The sequence below is a fragment of the Pongo abelii genome, chromosome 17 (assembly GCF_028885655.2).
Source record: "Pongo abelii isolate AG06213 chromosome 17, NHGRI_mPonAbe1-v2.0_pri, whole genome shotgun sequence".
Taxonomy (NCBI): domain Eukaryota; kingdom Metazoa; phylum Chordata; class Mammalia; order Primates; family Hominidae; genus Pongo; species Pongo abelii.
In genome coordinates, this window is record NC_072002.2 from 37,968,870 (window position 1) to 37,995,308 (window position 26,439).

The window sequence follows — 26,439 nt, forward strand, 5'->3', positions numbered from 1 at the left end:
CCTAGATTTTCTAACATATGAAGATTCAAAAAAAAGTGACCCATTCTCAAGAGAAAAGACAATGAATAGGGACCAATTCTGACATGCCCCAGATGTTGGAATTAGCAGTTAAGGATTTTAGAGCTGCTATTATAATTATGCTCAAGAGAATAGATTAAAATATAGTCAAAGTGATTGAAAAGATAATAAATATCAGCAGGGAAATAAAAACTGTAAAAGGATCAAAATGAAAATTCTATAACTAAAAAATGCAATATGTTAAATAAAAAATCCACTGGAGGGGCCGAATAGCAGAATGGAGGTAATAGAAGAAAGAGTCAGTGAATTTGAAGATAGATTAGTAGAATTTATCTAGTCTGAAGAAGAGAAAGAAAAAAATATATATTTCAAATGAACAGAGATTTGGGAACCTGTGAGACAATAGCAAAAGATGTAACGAACGTGTAATTGGACTCCCAGAAGCAGAGAAGAGACAATGAATCAGAAAAAAAGGTGAAGAAATAATGGTAAGAAATACCTCAAATTTTGCAATAGGCTAAGATTCAAGAAGCTTAATGAATCCTAACCTGGAGAAATACAAAGAAAATAATTCCTAGGCCTAGTGGAGTCAAATTGCTGAAATTCTAAGACAAAGTGAAAATCTTGAAAGTAGACAGAGAAAACATTACAACATAATATGACTGTGGACTTTTTATTAGAAACTGTGGCGGTCACAGAAGGAATAATATCTTTAAAGTGCTAGAAGAAAAAAGAACCATCATCCCAGAATTCTGTATTCAGTAAAAATATCCTTCAAGAATAAAAGCAAAAAGAAAATTGTTTGGTAGATAAAATAAAACTAAGAGAATTTATTGCCTAAGAGACCTACACTACAAGATATGCTAAAAGAAGTTCTTCAGGTTAAAGAGAGGTGATACGAGATGGAAACTCAGATCTTTAGGAAGAAATGAAGAGTATGTTACGTGTCTGGGCAAATATGAAGTACTATTTAAAAACAAATTATTGGCTGGGCGCAGTGTCTCATGCCTGTAATCCCAGAACTTTGGGAGGCCGAGGTGGGCAGATCACCTGAGGTCGGGAGTTCGAGACCAGCCTGGCCACCATGGTGAAACCCTGCCTCTGTTAAAAAATACAAAAATTAGCCAGGCATTGCAGGGATTGCACCTGTAATCCCAGATACTTGGGAGGCTGAGGCATGAGAATCACTTGAACCCAGGAGGCAGAAGTTGTGGTGAGCCAAGATCATGCCACTGCACTCCAGCTTGGGTGACAGAAAAAGACTGTCTCAAAAAAAAATAATAATAACAATAATTATTGGAAGTCCTAGCCAGAGCAATCAGGCAAGAGAAAGATATAGAAGACATCCAAATAGGAAAAGAAAAAGTCAAACTATCTCTCTTTATTAATGATATGATTCTATACTTAGAAAACCTAAGGACTCTCCCAGAAGGCTTCTGGAACTGATAAATAACTTCAGTAAAGTTTCAGGATACAAATCTATGTACAAAAATCAGTAGCATTTCTACGCACCAATAATGTTCAAGCTGAGAGCCAAATCAAGAACACAATCCCATTTACAATAACTGCAAAAAACAAACAATAAAAAAAGCCCAAATCTAGAAATACATCTAACCGAGGAGGTGAAAGATCTCTACAAGGACAAGTACAAAATACTGCCAAAAGAAATAATAGATGACAAAAACAAATGAAAAGACATTCCATGCTCATGGATTGGAAGAATTAGTATCATTACAATGGCCATACTGCCCAAAGCAATCTACAGATTCAACACTATTTCTATCCATGTCATTTTTGACAAAACTATAAAAAACTATTCTAAAATTCAGGTGAAACCAAAAAAAGAGCCCAGATAGCCAAAGCAACCCTAAGCAAAAAGAACAAAGCTAGAGGCATAACATTACCTGACTTCAAACTATACAGAATACAGAACTCAAAAATAAAGCCACACACCTACAGCCATCTGATCTTCAACAAAGTTAACAAAAATAAGCAATGAGGAAAGGACTTTCTTTTTTCCTTTTTTCTGAGACAGAGTCTCACTCTGTTGCCCAGGCTGGAATGCAGTGGCACGATCTCAGCTCATTGCAACCTCCGCTTCCTGGGTTCCAGCGATTCTCCTGCCTCAGCCTCCCAAGTAGCTGGGACTACAGGTGCATGCCACCATGCCTGGCTAATTTTTTATTATTAGTAGAGACACAGTTTCACCATGTTGGCCAGGCTGGTCTCAAACTCCTGACCTCAGGTGATCCACCCGCTTCAGCCTCCCGAAGTGCTGGGATTACAGGTGTAAGCCACCATGCCTGGCAAGGAAAGGACTTTCTATTCAATAAATGGTGCTAAGATAGTTGGCTCTCCATCTGCAGAAAAATGAAACTGGACCCCTACCTTTCACCATATATTATACAATAATTAACTCAAGATGGACTAAAGATTTAAATGTAAGACCTCAAACTATAAGACTCCTATAAGAAAACCTAGGAAACACCATTCGGGACATTGGCCTTGGGAAATAATTTATGGCTAAGTCCTCAAAAGCAATTTCAACAAAACAAAAAATTGACAAATGGGACCTAATTAAACTAAAGAGCTTCTATACTACAAAAAAAAAACAAAAACAAAAACAAAACTATCAACAGAGTAAACAGACAGCCTACAGAGTGGGAGAAAATATTTGCAAACTGTGCATCTAACAAAGGTCTAATATTCAGAATCTATAAGGAACTTCAATAGTTCAGCAAGCAAAAAACAAATAACTCCATTAAAAAATGGGCAAAAGACATGAACAGACACTTTGCAGAAGAAGACATACAAGTGACCAACAAACATATGAAAAAATGCTCCATATCACTAATCATCATAGAAATGCATTTCAAAACCACAGTGAGATATCATCTCACACCAGCTAGAATGGCTATTATTAAAAGGCAAAAAACAACAAATGCTGGTCAGGTTGCAGAGAAAAGAGAACACTTATACATTGCTGGTGGGAATGTAAATTATTTTAGCCACTATGGAAAGCAGTTTGGAGATTTCTCAAAGAACTTAAAACAAAGCTACTATTCAATCCAGTAATCCTATTACTTGGCATATATCCAAAAGAAATAAACTATTACATCAAAAGGTCACATACACTCATATGTTCATTGGAGCATTATTTACAATAACAAAGACATGGAATCAACCTTGGTGCCTATCAGTGGTGGATTGGATAAAGTAAATGTGGTACATATACATGATGGACTATTACACAGACATAAAAAAGAATGAAATCATACCCTTTGCAGCAGTATGGATGCAGCTGGAGGTCATTATCCTAAGCAAATTAATGCAAAACCGGAAAACTAAATGCCACATGTTCTCACTTTCACGTGGGAATTAAACGTTGGGTACTCATGGACATAAAGGTGGCAACAGTAGACACTGGGGACTACTAGAGGGGAGAGAGAAGAAGGGCGACAACAGTCGAAAAACTAACTATTGGGTACTATGCTCAGTACCTGGGTGGCAGGATCAATCATACACCAAAGCTGAGCGTCATGCAATATATTCAGCTAACAAATCTGCACATGTACCCCGAATCTAAAATTAGAGTTGAATTTTTTTTTGAAAAAAGAATTTTAGGAAACTATCTATCTTCCCAACCCCTCTTTATTTCCAAATCTCTGCCCTTTTATGGTAATACAGTGATCTGTAATTATTTTCCTTTACTCAATTCCATTTGTAAATGTTTTGGAGGAGAGAATAAATAATGGAAAAGGAAAATAAAAGAATATTTTGTAAATAATACTTCAATATAGCTGGAAAAAATTAGAGTATGTAGGGCTGCTTACAACAAAATTTATGACGTTGTCTCATGGTATTTATAAAATGCAGGTAAATATAATACATATGCAACAATAGCATAAAGAATAATACAAAATTAACTCTAATTTGACTGTGAGACATGAAGGATATATATTGTAGTCCCTAAAACAACTGCTGACAAAATAATGCAAACAGGTACAGCTAAAAGGCCAATAGATACTTCTAAAGGTAATTTTAAAAACATTCAAATAATCCAAAAAATAGATAAATGGAGGAACAGGGGATGAAATGCACGCACGTGCGCAAGCACACATACACACACACAAAACCACATACACACACACCAAACACAAAAGGAAGGGGCAAGCAGAAAATAGATACAAATAGTGGCAAAAAATCTAGCTATATCAAAAATACTCTAAATGTTAATGGACTAAACACTCCAATTCAAAGGCAGAAGCAATAAGAATGAATAAAAAAGCAAGACTCAACTATATTGTTTACAAGTACTTACCTTTAAATATAAAGACAAGTTGAAAGTAAATGAATGGGAAAAAATATGCTATGTAAACAATAAACATTAGAAGGATAGAGTAAAAATATCAGGTAAAGTAAACTTTAAGACAAGGAGCATTAACACAAATAAATAAAGACATTTCATAATGCTAAGAGTAAATTCATCAGGGAGACAATAATCATAAGTGTGTTTGCATCTAATAATAGAGCTTTAAAATATGTGAAGCAAAATTTGACAGAATTAGAGGGAAAAATAGACAATTCTATGATCATAGTTGGAGATTTAAATACCATCCTATTGGCAATTTATAAAACTAGACAAAAACATCAGCAATAACCATGAAAAATTGAGAATTTAGATTTTATCAAAATTAAAAACTTCTGCTCAAAACAAAACATGCTATTAAGAAAATGAATAGGCAAGTCACAGACAGAAAATATTCACAAAACATAAACCTGACAAATGGTTGGTATCCAGGATATATAAAGAACTTCCACAGCTCAGTTAAAAAAAAAAAAAACCTCAAAAAAATTCTAAAGATTTGAATAGCTACTTGACAAAAGTAGATATATAAATGGCCAATAAATGTACATCAAAGAGCTTAACATTATTAGTCATCAGAGAAATGCGAATTAAAATTACAATGACATACCACTACATACTCCCCAGGATTGCTATTTTTTCCTCAGCTTTAAAGGATGACTATTATTAAAAAGGCTGGCAACATGAAATTTTGGTGAGGATGTGGAATAACCACACCTATTCACGCATTGTTGATAACAATGCAGAATGGTACAACTGCTTTGGGAAAACGGCCATTTAAAAAAAATAAAGCTAAACATACACCTATCCCATTACTCACAATTTCCACTCATAGGCATTTATTCATAAGAAATGGAAATGTTTGTTTTCAAAAAGTTTATAGCAGCTTTATGCAAATACCCCCAACTAGAAATAGCCCAGGTGACCCACAATAGTAGAATGGATGAAGAAACTCAGGCATAACTATAGAATGGGATTCTGTGGAGCAACAGAGAGGAAGAAACTACTGATGGATGCAGCGACAAGCAAGAATCTTAAAAACATTATGCTGAGTGAATGACGACTAAAAACACACACACACAAAAGTATCAGGGCCATTTAAATGAAATTCTGAAACAGGTAAAAGTAGTCCATAGTGGAGAAAATCAGAACTGTGGTTGACTCTGCAGAGTTGATAATGGAGATTGACTGTGAAGGGGAAAGGGGAACTTTGGGGTAATGATATGCTCTATATCTAGATGAGGAATTGGGTTTCACAGATGTATGCGTTTGTCTTAGTGGATGTACAATTAATAGTTTTGCACTTACAAGTTTTTTGCACTTATAAATTTTATAACAGAAGAAAAAACTGTAAACAAATATTGAATTCCAGCTAGTTAAATGCATGGTGAAGTATTTAGGGGAAAGTGACTGATAGCTGCAATTTATTTTGAAATGCATAAGAGATAAGATGAATTAGTGGATGGATAGAGGAATGGATAATTATGTGATAAAGCAAATATGGTAAAATATTAATGGTAAATTGTAGATGGGGGAGTGTAAAGGTGTTCACTATAAAGTTGGGAATTTTTCAAGATAAAATGTTGAAAGAAAAGAGTAATGAAAGAAGAAGGCCAGGAGCACAACATTTTTGAATTGACTCCTTCTTGATTTCTTTCCCTTGGGTTAAATATTGATGCTCTTAACTAAGATTGAAGATTATCCCTGTTGTTTGAGATGATGCATGAAGATACTTTATCTCCATGAACTAAAACAAAGTGTTTCACCTCTTCCATAGAGATGTGACTTCTGATCTAAGTTTTTTTTTTTGGGATGGAGTCTCACTCTGTCACCCTGGCTGGAGTGCAGTGGCGTGATCTTGGCTCACTGCAACCTCTGCCTCCCGGGTTCAGGCAATTCTCCTGCCTCAGCCTCCTGAGTAGCTGGAATTACAGGTGCGTGCCACCATGCCCGGCTAATTTTTATATTTTTAGTAGAGACGGGGTTTCACCATGTTGGTCAGGCTGGTCTTGAACTCCTGACCTTGTGATCCACCTACTTTGGCCTCCCAAAGTGCTGGGATTACAGGCATGAGCCACTGTGCCTGGGCTGATCTAAGTCTTAAACTCACTCCCTAGTTGTGTCCTTGTTATGTTGGTTTCGCTATTTCCAGTCTGTTAATTTTTCTTTTCTTTTCCCCTTCCTTTCCTTTCTCCTCCTTTCCCTTCCCTTCCCTTCCCAAGGAGCCCAGTGTAGCTGGAGGGGAGTGAGCAGGGGGTTGATGAATCTGGAGGGTGACAAAGGCCAGATCATGTCTGGCCTTATAGGCCTAAGTAGGGAAACTCCTCCAGAGAGAGGCTGACTGGTGAATGGGCCACCCCAGAGTCTCTACGTGCTTGAGATTCACAGAAATGGAAGCCGGTGACAGAGTGGTGAAGGAATTGAGAGAAAGACAGAAAGGCAGAGAGATGGAGGGTTTGCTTGAAGGTGGAAAAGCACCTTGGAAAAGTTCTGCCTGAAGGAATTCAGACCTAAAGCTGATTAGAGCAGGGCCTGGTTGTAGGTGAGCATTCCATAGAAAACCTCCCTCAGTAGTGCCAAAGGATGGACTAACTAAGGTGGGGAGGAGTCGATCTTGCTACCTGCATAGATTCCATTAGCACCCTCTTTAGTTTGGACAGTTGGGGTTTGCTCTTCTTAGGTGTCAGGCAAATGCATCTTCAAGTTCCCACTGCTCCCAACAAGATTGCCTCTCCCACACCTCCAATATAGAAATACAGAGTCACCACTGTCCTTGGGTCTCAACCTGGCCTTGGTCCAACCAGGACCATGGTGTCCATGGATAACGTGGTGTGTCTTGCCCTCAGGGTGTGCAGGTTCTGGAGAACCACTGAGATTTCAAGGCAAACTACAGGCATTATTCTATCTACAGACTACTCTAATTTGTTGCTCTCTTTCAGTCTTTCATTGCTATCCTTTGTGTCTTAAAAATATAATTTCTCGGTAGCAGGTACTTCATTAACCACTTTGTAGTAGAGGGGGAAACCTGGGCTGCCCAATTCAGAGAACATTTTCTCATTTCCCACTCCAACAATAAAAGATTGGGAAGCCAAAGTTAACCTGATGTCCTCTGTCTATGGTAAGAAACAGTGGCAAACAACAGATTTGAGGGTTAATTGACATTGGATGAGAAGGTGGGCCACAGCTGTTTCTGATTTACCCACCATGTTTATGCATGTAAATTTCAAGTCACAGAAGTGGCCAATGTGGTTTTAGACCTCAACATTAAAGTGAATTCAGATTTTAGCCTATGGGAAAAGGAGTGGTAATAAAGAAAAGTCTGTAGTTAATAAAATTATCTAAAACAGGAGAGGATACAGAATGGGTCTTTGTTCTCCCCTCTGTGTTTCTGTGCAGACTTTTGTGTGGGTCAAAGTGTGTTTTTGTTCTTGTTAACTTCTTACTGCCTTTCTTTTCATTAGTGAAAGAACATTGTCCTCCTAATTATTCCCAAATTAGAGCAAAACAGGCAGAAATGAGCTAGATCCATAGTTCTTGGAAACTGATGATGCATGTTGGGTAATTTAATTTTGTGGCAATTACAAGGATTAACCATGAACTGGAAAGAGCTGCCTAGTATTGTACTTTCAAATGAGCTCCGTGTATGAGACTCATGCCTCCATTTTCCATTAATGAAACAGAGGTATTCAGAGAAGGGTTTTATGATTAAAGCACAAAGCACAGATAAAATTAGAACGGAGAGAGACAGGGATCTGTATCTGTTATTCCTTCCAAAACTGGAGAAGGTATAAATGCACACATGACCCTTGGGTTAAACTGTAGGCGATTCATTATCCATTTGTCAGTTCTTCTGAATGAGGCTATGAGAACAGTCCTCTTCAGTGTTTTCTCACTCGCATGTCAGGTGCTTCATTAAAGCAAATTCTTTGATCAAGGATAAAGCCTGGGCTTGTCCAGTTGATGGAATGTTTCCTTTCCTCTCCCAATAAGAAAAAATTCCAGAGCCAAGATTAAGCCAATCCTATGGTAAATTTTGGTCAAGGTCAAGATTAATGCTTTTTATTATTATTTCAGTGACTTCAAAATTACAATTGTATATGACAGAATTATTCCTCTTGGTGAGTAGCACAAAATAAGGAGAATCAGCTTCCCCAGAACCCTTCCTTTTAAGTTTCTTTTGTTTCTTTCTAGCACAACACAGCTGGAGTAAACTGTGAACAGTGTGCTAAGGGCTATTACCGCCCTTATGGGGTTCCAGTGGATGCCCCTGATGGCTGCATCCGTAAGTTTCATTTCAAGTTGGTGTATCTTAGCCTGTGTGTACTGCCTTAATGAAGTCATCAGGCTAACTTTGGATCAGTTAACAACTTCCTTCATGCCCTCTCTCTTCAGAGTATTAGTTCTGCTCGCTATGTGACCTCAGTCACTTACACAGTCCCTTTGAATTTTGGATTTATTGCATGTAAATGGAAATTATATTTCATAAGATTAAATAAAATGCAATCAAAAGCATGTAGGAAAATACTTACCATTGGGCCTGTCACATATTAGGCCTGTGATAAATGTTAGTTTCTCCATTTTCTGTTGTTTTGACATGTTTCTATGATCTCTAATAATTTCAATTTTTGGGCCGGAGGCGGTGGCTCATGCCTGTAATCCCAGGACTTTGGGAGGCTGAGGCAGGTGGATCACTTGAGGCCAAGAGGTCAAGACGAGCCTGGCCAACATGGTGAAAAACCCTGTCTCTACTAAATACAAAAAAATTAGCCAGCTGTTGTGGTGCTCACCCGTAATCCTAGTTACTCCGGAGGTGGAGGCATGAGAATTGCTTGAACCCAGGAGGCGGAGGTTGCAGTGAGCCAAGATCACGCCACTGCACTCCAGCCTGGGTGACAGAGTGAGACTCTGTCTCAGAAACAACAACAACAACAACAAAAACTTGAATTAGAACAAGACAACACAGTAATGAGTTCATAAGGATTTAATAATAGTCACATTGTTTAAAATAGCTAATATTTGTTGAGTACTTGCCATATGTGAGGCATTACCTAAATACTTTCACAAAGGTCTTGTTTAATTATCACAACAAATAGGACATTGTATTATTGTCCTCATTTTTAGATACGGAGAAACCAAACAATCTGAGTAGTTATATATAATTTAGGCTAGATGACAAAACCGCTAACCGCGAGATCCAGGATATAGTTCTTTTCTGTCTGACATGACTGTGCCATAACTCTTCTATTATACAGAAGAATGCCTCTAGTTTTTCCTTGTAGAATTATGAATCTTGGGTCAGATTTACAGACTTTTCCCTACATGTGCAACCTATACCCTATTCAATGCTTGGTTCTTTTACGTTGTCTGGTTGTCACAGTTGGAAAGCAATTCCAGTCCTGAAGTCAATCCTGCGCCCACTCCATGATTAATCATATCATTAACATTTGAGGGTACTGAAGTCCGAGGAATATGTAGACGGATTTACTTCTCTAGAGCATTCTTAGTTGTTAAAAAAAAAATGTGTTTTCACTTTTCTTCCTTCTTCCACATCATGCTGCAAAGTATGTCCATCGCCTGTCTTGTGCCTACAAAGAATAGGCATTGGGAAAGGAAAAGAGGACATTGCCAATGTAATTGTACCTCATTAGGAGCCTCACTGTTTCATCACCTTTCTAGTTTTTTCATAATTGAAGTGGTCCACAGAGGTATTAGAGGCTTGGCGTAAAGGATCAGTAGGATGCATGAATCCTAAATAAATTAAGCAAAGGACACCAGGATGCCAGGTCACCCAGGTCTTCGCAGGAGTTGTATTCAGATGAGCTGTGACAGTATTTTCCCTGTCCAGGGTTCACCTGCCAGGTCAAGGGAGGCCCCCAAGTGGGAGGTCAACAAACTTCTTATACTTCCATTATGCCTTACTGCAGTGCAAGCCTGATAATCGTGCCTGATAATTGGTTTTGGTTGCAAAAGCTGCCTTCAGTAAGCCACTTCACTCAAATTAACATTTGGGTTATGGGTCTTGGTCTGCTGTCCACAGACTATATCTCCATGTCTAGGCACTCCACACTTGTATCTGTATCATAACTGTGTATTGATGACCACTTTGTGGACATTCACAGTTGGTTCATAGCTAGAAAGGGCTGTACCCAACAGAGCTAAGGCATATACCCCCACCCCCACCCCCAACCCCTCTGACTATAGTGTGCAGGCCTTGCCTCTGACTCAGTGAGCTGGGCAATGCTCAGTGGGATAAATGACATCCATGAGAACTTCTGTGTGGACGCTCATTACAGCTGATCTCTGAGAGCTCACGAGCTTCGGGCAGTGAGAACCATCAATCAGGTGTGAGGTGGGAAATAGGCTGTGCCCTTTCAAGAATACCTGTAGACCAAGGATCAAGTATGGAACATTGCCTGGGAAGTGTTGGAACATATTTGCTTTGTTAAGTGCAGTGAAGGACGGGTCCTTTGAAAACTGAGATTTCTCTTAGCCTGCAGCTGTGACCCTGAGCACGCGGATGGCTGTGAACAGGGCTCAGGCCGCTGTCACTGCAAGCCAAATTTCCATGGAGACAACTGTGAGAAGTGTGCAGTTGGATACTACAGTTTCCCATTTTGCTTGAGTAAGTACCCACTGCAGAACAAGAAGCCACCCTTTTTGGTCCATAGCTGGCTTTTGTGCACTAACCTCTGAGGCATGGTAGACAGGTAGGGAAGGAGAGACAGAAATGGGGCCAGGTGGGTTGTATTTATGTTAAAGTGTTTCTGAAAGTTTGGAATATAAATTTTATATTAGTACATTTTACAGTCTTATTTATCTCCAAAGTGTTATGTTGTACCATAGAAATTGCCATCTCAGTAGGTCAAAAAGTTCAAATATTGGCAATTTCAACTTAATAATCCATATGTGTGATTTTTCCTCCTAAATGTAGGAGAAATATCATGGGCTTCCAGCTATTTGTTTGCATGCATATAGTGTGTGTTGTGTTTCAGGAGCCCAGGGAGACGTGTTTCCTCTCTCCTACTGTACAAGAGGCCAAGTTATAAGCACCCCGACTCCAGCCCACTGCAGTGATCTAAGTGAACATCTCAGCATCACCAAGAGAAAAAAATACATATCTGTCAGAAACACTGTAGAGCATGAAACAGGAGAATCCGTGAAAGCAGCTGTGCAAACTGTGACAAGTGTTGGCTCTGTTTGTTGTGCAGCAGTGGGAAAACTGCACTTTGGGGTTAGGACAAAGAAACACTGTCTTAAGGAGAGCCTGTCTCTCTGTGTCACTCTATCAGATGTTTCCTGGCCCCACCCTCCTGACTCCTGCAGAGCCATCATAGGAGAAGCATATTGAGTTGTGGGGACATGGGGGCAGGACTCACATGAATGGGTAACTATATGTTCTCGTTCACACCTGCCACCCCAGGTAATTGTTTAAATTGCACCCACTTTCTCTGAGGAGACTGTCCTACTTTGGTTGATGAGACACCACATCAGAATTTTATCAATGTTGAATCTGTGAGTCTTGGTAGAAGGCTGAACAGAAATTGTATTTGCCTTTTTTTTTTTTTTTTGAGACAGAATTTTGCTCTTGTTGCCTAGGCTGGAGTGCAATGGTGTGATCTTGGCTCACCGCAACCTCTGCCTGCTGGGTTCAAGTGATTCTCCTGCCTCAGCCTCCTGAGTAGCTGGGATTACAGGCATGTGCCACCATGCCCGGCTAATTTTGTATTTTTAGTAGAGGTGGGGTTTCTCCATGTTGGTCAGGCTGGTCTTGAGCTCCTGACCTCAGATTATCTGCCTGCCTCAGCTTCCCAAAGTGCTGGGATTACAGGCATGAGCCACTGTGCTCGGCCTGCCTTTTTAGTGAAAAGAAGAAGAGGAAGAAACCTGAAGTAGTTTTATGGCATAAACAAAATGTCAGGAAAAAAAATGAAAGAAAATATTTCTTTAAAGCTTTGATTTTATGTTAAAAACAAAAAACAATAAAAAAGCTAAGGAAGCCAAACTCATCCCTGCTCAGGCTGAGACTTAGCTATTGTGAGCACGAAACATTCATTTCTGTTCATCGTTATACAAATGGGAATGTCTGGCCAGTCTGGTTTCAGTTACTAAACACATTTGAGATATAGCAATATTGCCTTTCTTTAAATTCGTCTCTATATGCTACTTTTCACTAAGTGACAGAGGGTGTCTTCCTAGTTAGTGCAGCTTAATGTTTTACTTTACTATCTCCTTAATCATTCTCTGTATTTTTTAATAAACTATTTTTACAGGAATTCCCATTTTTCCTGTTTCTACGCCAAGTCCAGAAGATCCAGTAGCTGGAGATATAAAAGGCAAGTAACCTCCCTTTTGGTTTAACTCCAGTGAAAATGTTATGCCCTTATTCTTTTCCTACTTCCTGTGCACACTGCCACGTCCAAGGCCAAGTCTCCCTTCCTCCCTTCCTAGAGCATGGTAGATGCCTTGCAGGTGTTTCCTTGTTGACCTACTCCCCACCCATCAGTCCCCACTCCAGCCTGTCTTTTACGAGGGCACTACCTGACGTAGGAAACTGTGCAGAGCTTGGATTAGATATCACCAGCTTGCTCAAAGACTTTCAATGGCAGCCAGTGGTCTGTTGTCTTTTTTGAGTTCCCTGAAAACAGACCCTGAAAAAGGAATGGAAAGCAAGTCATTTATTTGGCAGGTGATCCCCGGAAGGGAGAGAGTCAGGGAGTGAAGGGACCCATGATAAAGGTGCAATGGCAGGTAATGGCAGTTATCTGCCATTAGTGGAGGCATTAATGCTTCTGGGGCATTCACTCTCTGACACTTACAGCTTGGCCTTCAGGAAGGCGGAGGAGCTTCTGCAGTCCCAAAACAAGCCCCTGGCAGAGAGTAGCAGTGGTGTGCAGTAAGCTGTCTCTGAGGGTGGAGGGATGAGTGCTAGAGGATATGGGTGTTACATTTACCTAATCATTTGTTCCATAAATATTTTAAGATTCCCTGTTATGTGCAAAGTACCATTCTGGCTACTGGGGACTTAGCAGTGAACAGAATAGAAAAAATTCCCTGCTTTCTTGGAGCTTATATTCCTGTGGAGAAACCCAGATAATAACATATATAATATAGAAACCTAAGCAAGGAAAATAGCTAATTCATTAGACTGTGAGAGGCAGAGTTGTATTCTGAACATGGGTGCCATTTTTAAGGGGGAGCCATTCACATCATAGGCACAAACTAACTCATGTGAGAAGATTCCAGGCCTCTGCGCTGGGTTCCGGAGCCATGGGGAGTTTCCTACATAGACCCATCACGGCATGCACAGGGAGGTACAGGTTCTCAGAAGGGCACACCTGCACCAAGGGAAGGGCACAGCACATGCACACAGCCCACGACTGGGCACCATCGGACTCATGCTCACATCCCCTGAGTTTGCCTCTTCTACCCCAGGGCGCCAGCAGAGGCCTGGTGGTCACTGGGGAGGAGGTAGTGCCAGTCATGTGTGAGCACGAGTGCCTCTCCTCCTGCAACGCCATGGTGTGGGCCAGCAGAGAAGATGGTTTCTGAAGAGCTCTCCTTGGCAGTGAAGTTCAGGCTCTACAGCAACATAGTAACTCAGGTATGGGCTGGAGGCAGCCTTGGTGATAAGCGCTGCTGAAAAAACAAGACAGAGAGGAGGTTAGGGAATGTGAGGTTTACAGATTTAAATTAGGGCAGTCAGGGAAGGCCTCACTGAAGCAGGTACAGGAAAGAGCAAGTGCAAATTTCCCGGGGCAGGGGCAGCCCTGGGCCAAGGGTGTTCAGTGAACAAAAAGAGACCAGGTGTGTGAAAGTGGAGCGAGGAAAGGTGAGACTGGTAGGAAGGGAAGGCACCAGGGGCTGGCTGGAGGCCCTCGTCAGCCACTAGAGAGGCCTTCCCTTTTACTCAAAATGAGACAGGAGCCATGGAGAGTTTTGCACAGAGAAGTGACATTATATAGAAGGGCTTTTTGGGTCTACTGTATTGAAAGAAAATCTCAGGAGAAGAGAGGAGAAGAAGCAAGGGGGCCTGATGGGAAGCTTTTTCCATAATCCATGAGGAAGAGATGATGTTGGCTCAGACCCAGGTGGTGTCAGCGGAGGTGACAGCAGTGGACAGACTGTGGATATCGTCTGAAGGTAGAACCAACAGGATTTGCTGGGGATTTGCTAGACCAGAAGTAGAATATTAGAGAAAGAGAGGGCTCTGGGGTGACTCCAAGGCTTTTCGGCTGAGCAGATAGAAGGAAGAAGTTGCTCTTTGTTGACAGGGAAACATTAAAACAAGAGAAAGCAGAATGCATGGGCCAGAGGAGGGGTGGGTGGGGGCAGTGGTGGGAACTCATGGACATTCTCTTCTGGCTGTTTTTTGAAAGTTTTCTCTGTGGAATAACAAACAAGGTCAGAGCAAGAAGCAAGAGAGGAGGGCTTGGGGTTGAGTAGGGAGAAGGTATGAGAGTCATCCAGGAATGTGGGCGGGAGGCTGGGCTTGGGAAAGTCATGGGATTGCTGGGTGGCACCAAAGGCTCCCTGGAGGTCAGTTATAACAGGACCTCAGTTACCTTCCTGACATCATTCCCTGCTTCTGCCCTACCCACACTCCTCCTCAGTCTAACCATGGTGCTGTGCGTTATTGCACTGTATGTGGGACTGTCTCATGTCAGATACTGGGCCACTTGAGGACAGCAGCTCTGCAGGATGGGGCAGTCACATTGGCTTAGAGACCTGCCCGCTAAGTCTCAGAGAGGGCCAGGCACATTCTGATAGCTCAGTTTGGAGGCTCTGCATAGATGCCAGTAACGGAGAATTTAAGGAATGGTGACTACTGAGGAGAATTGCAGTCTTGAATACTTAGCATATTCTTCATTCATTAAAGTTTTATTGAGTGCCTATGCTGTGCTAGTCACTGCCAGGCAGCTGCCTGATACATGGTTCCTCCTGCCTGGGAGCTCCCAGTCTGAGGAGACAGAAAGGTCAACAGTTCTAATGGCAGGATTTAAGTGCCATAAGAGCATATGGAGGGGCAGCCTTACAGCCAGGGTGAAGGAAAGAAGGAAGGAAGGAGGAAGGGAGGGAGAGAGAGGATAAAGGAGAGAGACAGAAGTGCTGGAAGGGCTTCCCCAGAGCAGCAGGAGGAGGTATCTCAGCTGAGTCTTGGAGCATGAAGAGGAGTCAGCAAGGCAGAGGGGCAGGGAAGAGAAGCCATGGGGCTAGGAGAGAGGGGATGGCAGACAGGTCATTAAGGCTGAAGCATGGGATAGAGAGAGGAAGTTCAAGGAGAGGACCTAGAGGAATAAGAAAAGACCTGAGTGGGCAGCCGGCTCAGATGTGTAGGTTTGCAAGGCACAGCTGTGCCTCATCTAAGGAGCATCACAATCACGGAAGACATTGCAGATTTGCATATTGATGATGATGATTTTATAGCAGGTGACAGGAAAGCATCTTGAGGAAGGGGCACCTTTTTCTAATTTGCACAAAGATGCCCCATGGGTTGCTGGTAGCTTGGAAAATGTTGAAGGATCTATTCTGTCACATGTGAAGGACTTCGTATTGTGTCCTGCAGGCATTGGGTCACTGTCAAGGGATTTAAAACTGGGAAGTGATATGAAAAGGTTGACGTTTTTGAAATATCACTCTTGACACCAGCATGGAGAATGAATTAGAAGGGGCAAGATAGGAAGCAGAGAGCCTCCTTAGGAAGTTCTGAAAATAATCCAGGTAAACAAAGATGAGGTCTGGAACTCTGGCAGTAGAGAGGGACTCAAGGGATTTTCTTGAGATATAATCACTGTGACTTCGTAATGAGGTGTGGGATATTCTTTCTTTTTCTATTTTAATCAGAATTCTTTGAGCCTCAATGCCAAGGTAAAGTCCAAGTTTATTCACTTGGACTTTAAAGTCCAAGTATTCACTGAATCTCAATACTTCGTTTAATGCCAACACTGTAATTCACGGTAAAAACATTTCCTTTCCCTGTGGCATTCGTTCTCAGCCTACAGGGCTGTGGCATTAGGACCTTGTATGGCAGCTGTGATGGATGGACAGGGTGGTGCTCATGCCAGCCTGGGTTCCAAGGCTTCCCTTGTCATGAATTTGTCCTTGCCACTTCTGAAAAGGAGGAAAAACTTTGTTCTACCCTCTTAGGTACCATGGCTGGGCCTAGAATTAAATGAACCTAAGACAGATTAACAGTAAAAAAGCATACAAATGTATGTAATATTTTTACATGTACATGAGAGTCTCTAGAAGGAAAATCAAGACCCAAAAAAGCCATTAGGCCCCAAAGCCTATGTATTGTACATGTTTACACAAAGAACAATGAAGTATGGAGTGTGACAAGACAAAAGAGCTTGGGTTAGTGGCACTACATTGTGGGACCCTGGCTAGGAAGCATTGGGGGAAACTAAGGGTTATTTTAGTGGGTTTGTTGGTGCAGATCCAATCCAGTCGACTCCCAGTCTCCGGTGATAAGAATGCTGTCTTCCTGGTACAAGGAGGGCAGGCATCTTTCTCCCGGGAAATTTTATGACCTGCTTTTAGGTAGAAAGGGTGAGATCAGAGAACCCTTCCTACATCTGCTGCTTCTAAAGTGCCTTTGCTGGAAACAGTCAGTATGCTAAAATGGCATATTCTAAATCCCTTCACTTCCAATGCTGTTTTTGTCAAATTAGGCAACTGTTTGGTTTAAGTATGAACAAGTTAAAAATCATGTAAAGGCTATAAAGTTGTTCTGATTTGCTGTGATTTTTTTCTTAATTATTGTATTAGAAAGAAATAATTCCATAACTTAGTTACTAACCTTTTATTTGAAAAATTAAGGGCTTAGGGCAAAGGGATTTGGCTACTTTTCATATTAACTACTATTTTAACCCCCGTAGAAAATCTTTCCAAAATGCATGAGACTTTCCTTCCTTGGTAGGTAGGGTGGACCTAGTTGAATCTTTGAGTCTTTTAGGATCTTCCTTAGGGGACCTGTTGCAAATTTAGATATTAACGTAATTTATAGAATTATAGATGCTTTCAGGGCCAGGCATGGTGGCTCACGCTGTAATCCTGCACTTTGGGAGGCTGAGGCAGGCGGATCACCTGAGGTCGGGAGTTTGAGACCAGCCTGGCCAACATGGTGAAACCTTGTCTCTACTAAAAATACAAAAATTAGTCAGATGTGGCACACGCCTGTAATCCGAGCTACTTGGGAGGCTGAGGCATGATAATTGCTTGAACCCGGGAGGCAGAGGTTGCGGTGAGCAGAGATTGAGCCACTGCACTCCAGCCTGGGTGATAGAATGAAACTCTATCTAAAATAAATAAATAAATAAATAAAAAGAAAAAAGAAATAGATGCTTTAAATATGAGATTGGTTTGAATATATATGCTAATCCAGGACACACTCTGAAAGTTGCTTTTAAAATCATTCTCGGCTTGTATTTTTAGTATAATAGAAAGACCATAGGCTTTGAAATCTGGCAGTCCTGGGTTCAAATTCTGACTCTGCTTCCCTGGCTGTGTGAACTTGGGGAAGTTAGTTAACCTTTCTGAGCATCTTTTTTTTTTTCATCTATAAAATACTTACCTGTCTTACAGGGCTCTTGTTTGACTTCATTATTATTTTTGAGCAATATTTATTTCCCGAGGAATACTGTGCGCTGGCCTTGGGGGCCTGTGGTGAGCTCTCACGAAGTGTCCAGTCTGCTGGGTGATTTACTTATCTATTTCTGTGTCATAAGTCACCCCAAAACTTAGTAGCTTAAAAGAACAAGGGTTATTTCTCTCAATTGTGTAGGTTGGCTGGGCGGGTCTTCTGCTGGACTTTCTGGAAGGTTTCTGGGGCTGGATTTAGTTGGGACATTTGGGAGTATCCCTCTTTGTGGCCTTTTGTCCTCAAGGAGGCCAGACTGATCTCTCCCATGGTGGTCTCAGGATTCCTGGAGGGCAAGAATGGAAATGGCAAGGCCTGTAGTGACCTGGACTCAGAAGCTGCATGACAACAACACTTACACCTCATTCTAGTGGTCAAAGCAAGTCACAGACCAATATGCGATCCCAAGAATGAAAGTGTTGTGAAAGAAAAACACAGCTAAGATAGAGAATAAAAGGAGGAAAGTGGGGGCCATTTATACAGACTGGTCAGGGGGACCTTCTGAGGAACTGATGTTTGAACTGACACCTGGTGGATGAGAAAGAGCTGGCTATGCTAAGAGCTAAGGGAAGGGTATACCAGGCAGAGGGATTGGCCTGAGCAGAGGTCCTGAGGTGGGAAAGCCCTGGATAGAGGCACTAGAAGCAGCCTGGCTGCAGGGAAGGCCAGTGCCAGGAGGATTAAGTGAGACGATCCAAGGGAAGCCCCTGATGCCTGATATGTAGTAGGGCTGAATTGATGTTAGTTTCTTTCCTTCTAAAAACTGGAAGGAAGAAATACATTTAATTCACGATTGTCATGAGATGGGAATCTATTAAATTGAAGTTATACTTTACAAAGCTCGGCTTTAGAGGGAAAATAAAATGTTTCCACAGGAATAGATGTTAAAAGAATGGTTTGCAAATGAATGCCCATCCCTACATGTTTTTTTTTTAATGATATCTCTGACCTTTTGTAAATTTTTAAAAATTTGCCTTCAAGATGTAGTCTTCTGCATTAAATGTGTTTAACAGCCATAGATAATTAATAATCTATATTCCCGTGATAGAAACCTAGGGGAAAGGAGAAATTAAGAAAGGGATGGAAGATGGAGACCCCTTCTGAAAGTTTCCTGTCTTCCGCAGGGTGTGACTGTAATCTGGAAGGCGTTCTCCCCGAAATATGTGATGCCCATGGACGGTGCCTGTGCCACCCTGGGGTTGAGGGCCCTCGATGTGATACCTGCCGCTCTGGTTTCTACTCATTCCCTATTTGCCAAGGTAAGTGGGCAAAATATAGCATATTCATAATCAATCCCTCAAGATAAATTTCCTCCTGAGGAAATGCAGATCTTTCTGGCAGAGCTGTCTGGCTTGCAGTTTAATAAATGGGCCCCTGGCTTATATATGGATGTTACATGTGATGGTCCTACCTGGACCTTGTCATCTCCCTTCTTTCCAACCTTACCCTGCCTCCTCCCTGGTAGTTAAGCACATGGACTCTGAAATAATCTGTTTGGGTTCAAATCCTGGCTCTGGAGAGGAGGTGGTATCTGAACAGCATTTAGGAACCTGCCACCACTTCTCAGATTCTGTTGGGGCGGGTCTGCAGATGCCAATTGGGTTTGCAAATTGGAAGTGTGTGAATAAGATTAGAAAGATGGGAAGGTGGATGACAGAAGGAGGCAGGATGTTCTAGAGAGAGGGGACAGCATGTGCAAACCATAGAGACATGAGACCACAAACCCCCTCCTCCCCACTTGTGTGTATCCTAGTATCCCATCCTGGCAAGAGTCGCTGAGGGGGAGTGGAAGCTGGGAGGAGGAGGTTTCTGGTCCAGTCCCTAGAGCATGGCAGGTATGCACTCAATGCTGGGTGAGTGAACACATGAATGAATGAATTTGCCCAAATTATTCTCCCCTGCCTCCTTTCTACTGTCTGACATTATTCTTCTTTCTGCAGACAATGGTGTAGGGGAAGGGAGGAGAAAGAGGAGAAGATTATCAGTCCAGGATCAAGGCAGGAAATAAAACACCACTTCAGACACTATAAACAGAAAGAGATTTACTATAGGTAATTAGGTGCTAGCCCAGAGGAGTTGTTAAGAGCCAGAGCAGCAGGCTCTAGGCTGGGCTTCCAAGGAGGCCTCCAATGGAATGGCTGGGTTTTAAGCCCAGACCGCTATGGCCCAGTGCAAGGATGGGAAGCCCATGGTTGGTGCCTTCATCTCTTGGCATCCAGGAAGCCAGAGTCAGAGCACAGCTGCATAAATGCTCAGCCAGCTACAGGATGCAGCCTCCTCCTTATTTCCCATCTGTCTAATCTTATTCACACGCTTCCAATTTGCAAACTCAATTGGCATCCAGAGCCCTGCCCCAACAGAGTCTGAGAAGTGCTGTCTTTAGCTTTCCAGCCTCTGAACACTGGAGGAGTTTAGAATAGGTATTAGGTCATCTCACTTGCAAGGTCAGCCACACTAAGGAACTGTAAGCATGAAAAACTCCCTCCGCTAAGCTGGAGGACAAGGTAGTGAAGAGCAAGGGTGGCACTAGCTGTCAACTTGGGCAAGTTACTTAACCCCTCTGTTCCTCAGTTTCCAAAAAATAGTGCCTGTCTCATAATTCATTGTTGTGATAATGAATAAATAATAAATAATGAATAAATAATGCAACACTTTAAGAATGCTCTTTTCCACATATCTCCACTACTAGAGCTAATTTATTTTAAGGTAGGTAGAAAATGCATGAATGAATTCACAATTAAGCAGAGGGGAGGAAGGACTTCCATAACAACAGAGCAGGGAGGTTGGTAGATACTCTTTTCAGTAAAACAGAAATTAACCAGTGAAAATATTTTAAAAAATTGTTTGAAGTCTCTGTTAATGGTCATAAGAGCATATAGCAAATGAAGAAACAATTACTTAAGAAAATTTGAATCTAGGTAAGAAATGAGAGTCTCTGTGACATTTCAGCCATGACCCCCTTCATTATCCATCCCCAACTCTGTTTTATAGAAGATCTACCCACATGTGTTGCCAAGAAGATGGGCACTCTCTTTATCCTGTACCCCAGTTTGGGGCTATGGTTTGTTTCATTTTGGGAGGGGCAGGCCACTGATATTTCTCAACCTTCTGCAGTCCTGTATAGCAGAAGCCCTATTCCAGGTGGGCTCAGCAAAGAGGACCAGCTCTCTCTTACCCACAACCCCTCCACTTGTAGGGTAGGAGCTCTGACTTAGGCACTTCAGGCTGAGAATTCTGGGATCCCAATCAACCCTACCCAAGCTGGCTCATAGAGTAGGGGTCTATGGTGGGAGAGGAAAACTGAGAAGACCACGGCGCCACCTCCACCTGTGTCCACTTGTAGAGCATAGCAGAGTTTCAAAGAAAGAGGGAAGTGTGACCCATACATAGGGGAAGAAGAAGACAATAGAAACTACTTTTGAATGAGCCAGATGGTAGTCTTAGCAAAGACTTTAAAGCAGCTATTATAAATCTGTATAGAAGACTAAAGGAAATCATGGTTAATGAATTAAAGGAAGGTATGATGACAACATCTAATTGAATAGAGAATATCAATAAAGAGATAGGAATTGTTTTACAAAATAACCAAATGGAAATTTTGGAGTTGAAAAGTATAATAACTGAAATGAAAAATTAACTAAAGTGGCTCAACAGTAAATTGAGCTAGCAGAAGAAAGAATCAGCAAACTTAATGACAGATTGATGGAGATTATGCAGTCTGAAAACAGAAAGAAAAAAAGAATGAAAATAAATAAACAGACCGGGGGCAGTGGCTCATGCCTGTTATCTCAGCACTTTGGGAGGCCAAGGGGGAGCGGATCACTTGAAGTAAGGAGTTTGAGACCAGCCTGGCCAACATGGTGAAAACCCGTCTCTACTAATAATACAAAAATTAGCCAGGCGTGGTGGCAGGCACCTGTAATCCCAGCTACTTGGGAGTCTGAGGCAGGAGAATTGCTTGAACCTGGGAGGCAGAAGTTGCAGTGAGCCAAGATCGCACCATTGCCCTCCAGCCTGGGTGACAAGAGTGAAACTCTGTCTCAAATAAATAAATAAATAAATAAACAAACAGAACCTGAAAGAAATATGGGATGCCATTAAGCACAACATATGTGTAATGAGAGCATCAGAAAGAGAGGCGAAAAAGGAATAGAAAAAAATAGCCAAAGAAATAATGGTGGAAAACTTACTAAATTTAATGAAAAGCCATCTATACAGCTAACAAGCTTAATGAACTCTAAATAGCATAAATACAGAGGGATCCACAGCCAGACATATTATAGTTAAAATCATAATTAAAATTTTGAAAGACAAAGAGAAAATCTTGAAAGCAGGAAAAAAAAAGACTCATTATGAACACAGGAACACCAGTTAGAATAACAACTGACTTCTCATTAGTAACAATAGAGGCAAGAAGGCAGTGACAGCATATATTCTAAGTGCTGAAAGTGGAAAAAACTGTCAACCAAGAATCTTCTATCCATCAAAATTACTATTCATGATCAAGGCTAAGTAAAGACTTCCTCAGATGAACAAAAACTAACAGAATTCACCCAACCTGACTTATAAGAAATAATAGAAATAATAAAGGATATTCTTAAAGCTGAAACAGGTACCATCAAATAATAATTTGAATAACATGTAAAAATTACAAAAGAGAGTATAATTGAATATTTTTATACATTCTTCTCTTGACTGATTTTAACAGAAATATACAAACTGTATACACAAATACATACATACATACATAAATATTGGGCCTATATCATATAAAAATGTAATACGTTTGACAGTAGCACAAAGGAGATAGGTGAGAACAAAGCTGTATTGGAGTAAGAAAATGACACCAAATCTATAGGAAGAAATAAAGAGAACTAGAAAGGATAAATAGAGTTTATAAAGACACTCTATAAATATATGCTTGCTCTCCTTTCTTCTATCATCTTCCTTAGAAAACATAGATTATATAAATTAATAATTATAAAAATGTATTGCTGGATTTTAATATAGAGAGACATAATATATATAATAATGATAGCACAAAAATGGTGGAGAGAGAATAGAACTAAATAGGAGTAAAATTTCTCTATTTTACTGGAACTAAATCAATATGATACTAAAGTAGATTTCTTTTTGTAAGCCCTAGAGCAACCACTAACATAATAACTCAAAAATGATTAAAAAGTCATTAAACAGAGTAAAAATTACACTAGAAAATATCTAATATAGAAGAAAACAATAAAGGGGGAATAGAGAAACAAAAAATACATGAAATATACAGAAAATAAAATGCAAAAGGGCCAAGGTAAATCCAACACTATCAATAATAACATTAAACATGAGTGGATTCAACCTCATACTATAAACAAAAATTAGTATAAAATGTATGAAGAAACTAAATGTAAGAGCTAGAACTATAAATCTCTTAGAATAAAATATAGGTATAAATCTTCATGACCATAAATTAGGCAACTGTTTCTTAGATATGACAACAAAAGCACAAGTAGCAAAAGAAAAAATAGATAAATTGGATTTCATTAAAGTTAAAAACTCTTGCACTCAAAAGGGCACTATCAAAAAAGTGAAAAGACAAATCATAGAATGGAAAAAGGTATTGCAAATCATATATCTGATAAGGCACTAGTATCATATACACACATATATATATAATATATAAAATCTGGATATATTATTATCAAATAATCCATATATATGGATATATTATTATTTTTACAACTCGATACTTAAAAATTAAAAATAACTAAAAAGACAACCTAACTGAAGATGAGTAAAGGATTTGAATAGACATTATCTTCCAAGAAGATATACAAATGGCCAACTGGTATATGAACAGATGCTCAACATTATCAGTCATTAGGTAAATGCAAATCTAAACCACAATGAAATACCATTTTATATCCACTAGAAAGGCAGGCAATAGCAAGCGTTGGCAAGGATGTAGAGAAATTTGAACTCTCATACACTGATGGTGGGAATGTGAAATAGTACAGTGACTTTGGAAACAGTTGTGCTATTCCTGAAAAAGTTAAACATAAAGTTATCATGCTACCCAGCAGATCTACTCTTCAGTGTATATCCAAAAGAAATGAAAACACATCCACACAGTAACTTGTGTATGAATGTCCATAACAGCATTATTCAAAATAGCCAAAATGGGGAAACAACCCATATGCTCATCAACTGATGAACAAATAAATAAAATTTGGTATAGCCATACAATAGAATATTATTTAGCAATAAAAAGGAACGAAGTACTTATGCATGCTACCACATGAATAAACCTTGAAAACATTATGCTAAATGAAAGAAGTCAGTCACAAAAGTCACATATTGTGTGATTCATTTATATTAAATGTCCAGGATAGGAAAATTTGTAGAGATTGAAAGCAGATTTGTGGTTGGGAGTGAAGGTAGTGGACAATGTGGATTGACTTGTTAATGAATATGAGATTTCTTTTAGGGGGAACAAAAATGTTCTAAAATTAGATTGTTCCAAAAGTTGCACAACTCTGTGAATATATTAAACAACATTAAGTTGCACACTTTACACTTTAAATGGGTGAATTGTATGGTATATGAATTTTATCTCAATAAACTTGTTTGAAAAAGATAAGGCAGAGGTGGGAGGTGGAATCCCAACACACTAAAGAAGGGGTCTTCCTCCCCAGACACTTGTCAGCCTTATCTCTGTAAATTTGACCCTCATCTCTGTTATGTTTTTATAGTGATGATCACATAATGTGCATTTGAATTTTAGAGTTAAAAGGAGTTGAAATCACAAGTACTTATTTTATAGCAACCATTCTGAGACCCAGGAGAATACGTAGGGAGTAGATAGTTGCAGGGTGGTGAGTAGCACCCACATTTCTTTACTCTCAGCCTGGTATACAGCAGGAATTCTATTCTATTCTTTAAACCCCTTCATCACCTAGTGATCTAGGACATCAAGAAGCATGAGGGCTATTCTTCTAAGGCTGAGCTTTTCATACTGCAGTTCATTGTCCATTAGTGGATAGAGAAATCAATTTAGAGGGTATGGGCCAGCATTACAATGAAATAGAATAGACTAGGAATTATTAGAATGCATCATAAGTGTAGAGAAAATAAATCTCTTGCAAAGTTCTTGTTCATATTTATGTTTTGCTAGATATCTCTATCATCTATTAGTGTGTGTGTGTGTGTGTGTGTGTGTGTGTGTGTTTATTGGATTATAATGTAAAATGTATTTTTTACTGTGAACATGGCCAAAAAGTTTGGAAACTGCTGTGCTAAAAGATCCTGAAGGATTTTATCTGTGCTTCTGAGTATGGGAAGTAGTTTGCCACTTTTCTTTTCTGAGTAGTTTGTCACTTTTCTTTTATTCTGCTCTTTGGTCTTGCGGCTTCAGACTCTCAAATAGTTATAACTTGAAGTCATAGAACATTTGGGTGAATTTACTCTCATTCAGCTGGAAACTGTTGCTCAGTAAATTGCAGCAATAATCTGATGAATCCATTTTCCCTATGAAGATATTCCTGTGCCAGTATACACTGCATAATTCCTTCCCAAACCTGTTTGAAGGGCAAGAAAGCACTCTGTCTTATTTTTTACCATTATCTATGAAGAGCAAGGACCAAAGAGATAAACATGAAGAACTAGTTTGAGATGCATATCCTTTTTTTTTTTTGGAGACGGAGCCTCGCTCTGTCGCAGGCTAGAGTGCAGTGGTGCGATCTCGGTTCACTGCAAGCTCCGCCTCCTGGGTTCACGCCATTCTCCTGCCTCAGCCTCTCGAGTAGCTGGGTCTATAGGCGCCCGCCACTGCGCCCGGCTAATTTTTTGTATTTTTAGTAGAGACGGGGTTTCACCGTGGTCTCAATCTCCTGACCTTGTGATCCGCCCGCCTCAGCCTCCCAAAGTGCTGGGATTACAGGCGTGAACCATCGCGCCCAGCTTCCTGTTTTATCTTTAATCCATGATATTGTCTTTACTATTCTTCCTTAAACCCTGCAAGGAGAAAGGACAGTATAAATTTCAAAGTCCTATAATCTTTACATAACTCAGAGTGTGGAGACTTCAGTCTGACCTTACCAGCAAGCTACCTAGAAATGTAAGCAGCAGACACAGTTACTTTTTAAAGATGCTTGGCTTTGATTAATAGGTTGAGCTTGGGATATTTTGTGGGGGGAAAAATTATAGATAATTGGGATTTCACAAATGTGTATGATAGGCCAGACGTAGTGGCTCATGCCTGTAATCCCAGCACTTTGGGAGGCCAAGGTAGGTGGATCACTTGAGGTCAGGAGTTCAAGACCAGCGTGGCCAGCATGGTGAAACCCTGTCTCTACTAAAAAAATATAAAAATTAGCCAGGCATGGTGGTGCATGCCTGTATTTCCAGCTTCTTGGGAGGCTGA

The 26,439-nt window shown here is 40.4% G+C and overlaps 1 protein-coding gene across 5 annotated transcripts in view; it reads left to right on the forward strand.

Annotated features, from left to right (window-relative positions):
- LAMA3 (laminin subunit alpha 3) overlaps positions 1-26,439 on the forward strand; it is a 279,433-nt gene that overhangs the window by 83,363 nt on the left and 169,631 nt on the right. For all 5 annotated transcript variants that reach the window (XM_054537716.2, XM_063716859.1, XM_054537712.2 and 2 more), the window contains exons 9-12: positions 8,576-8,666; positions 10,875-11,006; positions 12,655-12,717; positions 19,148-19,282. In XM_054537716.2, the coding sequence (XP_054393691.2) occupies positions 8,576-8,666; positions 10,875-11,006; positions 12,655-12,717; positions 19,148-19,282 (421 nt within the window). The remainder of the gene's footprint in view (positions 1-8,575; positions 8,667-10,874; positions 11,007-12,654; positions 12,718-19,147; positions 19,283-26,439) is intronic.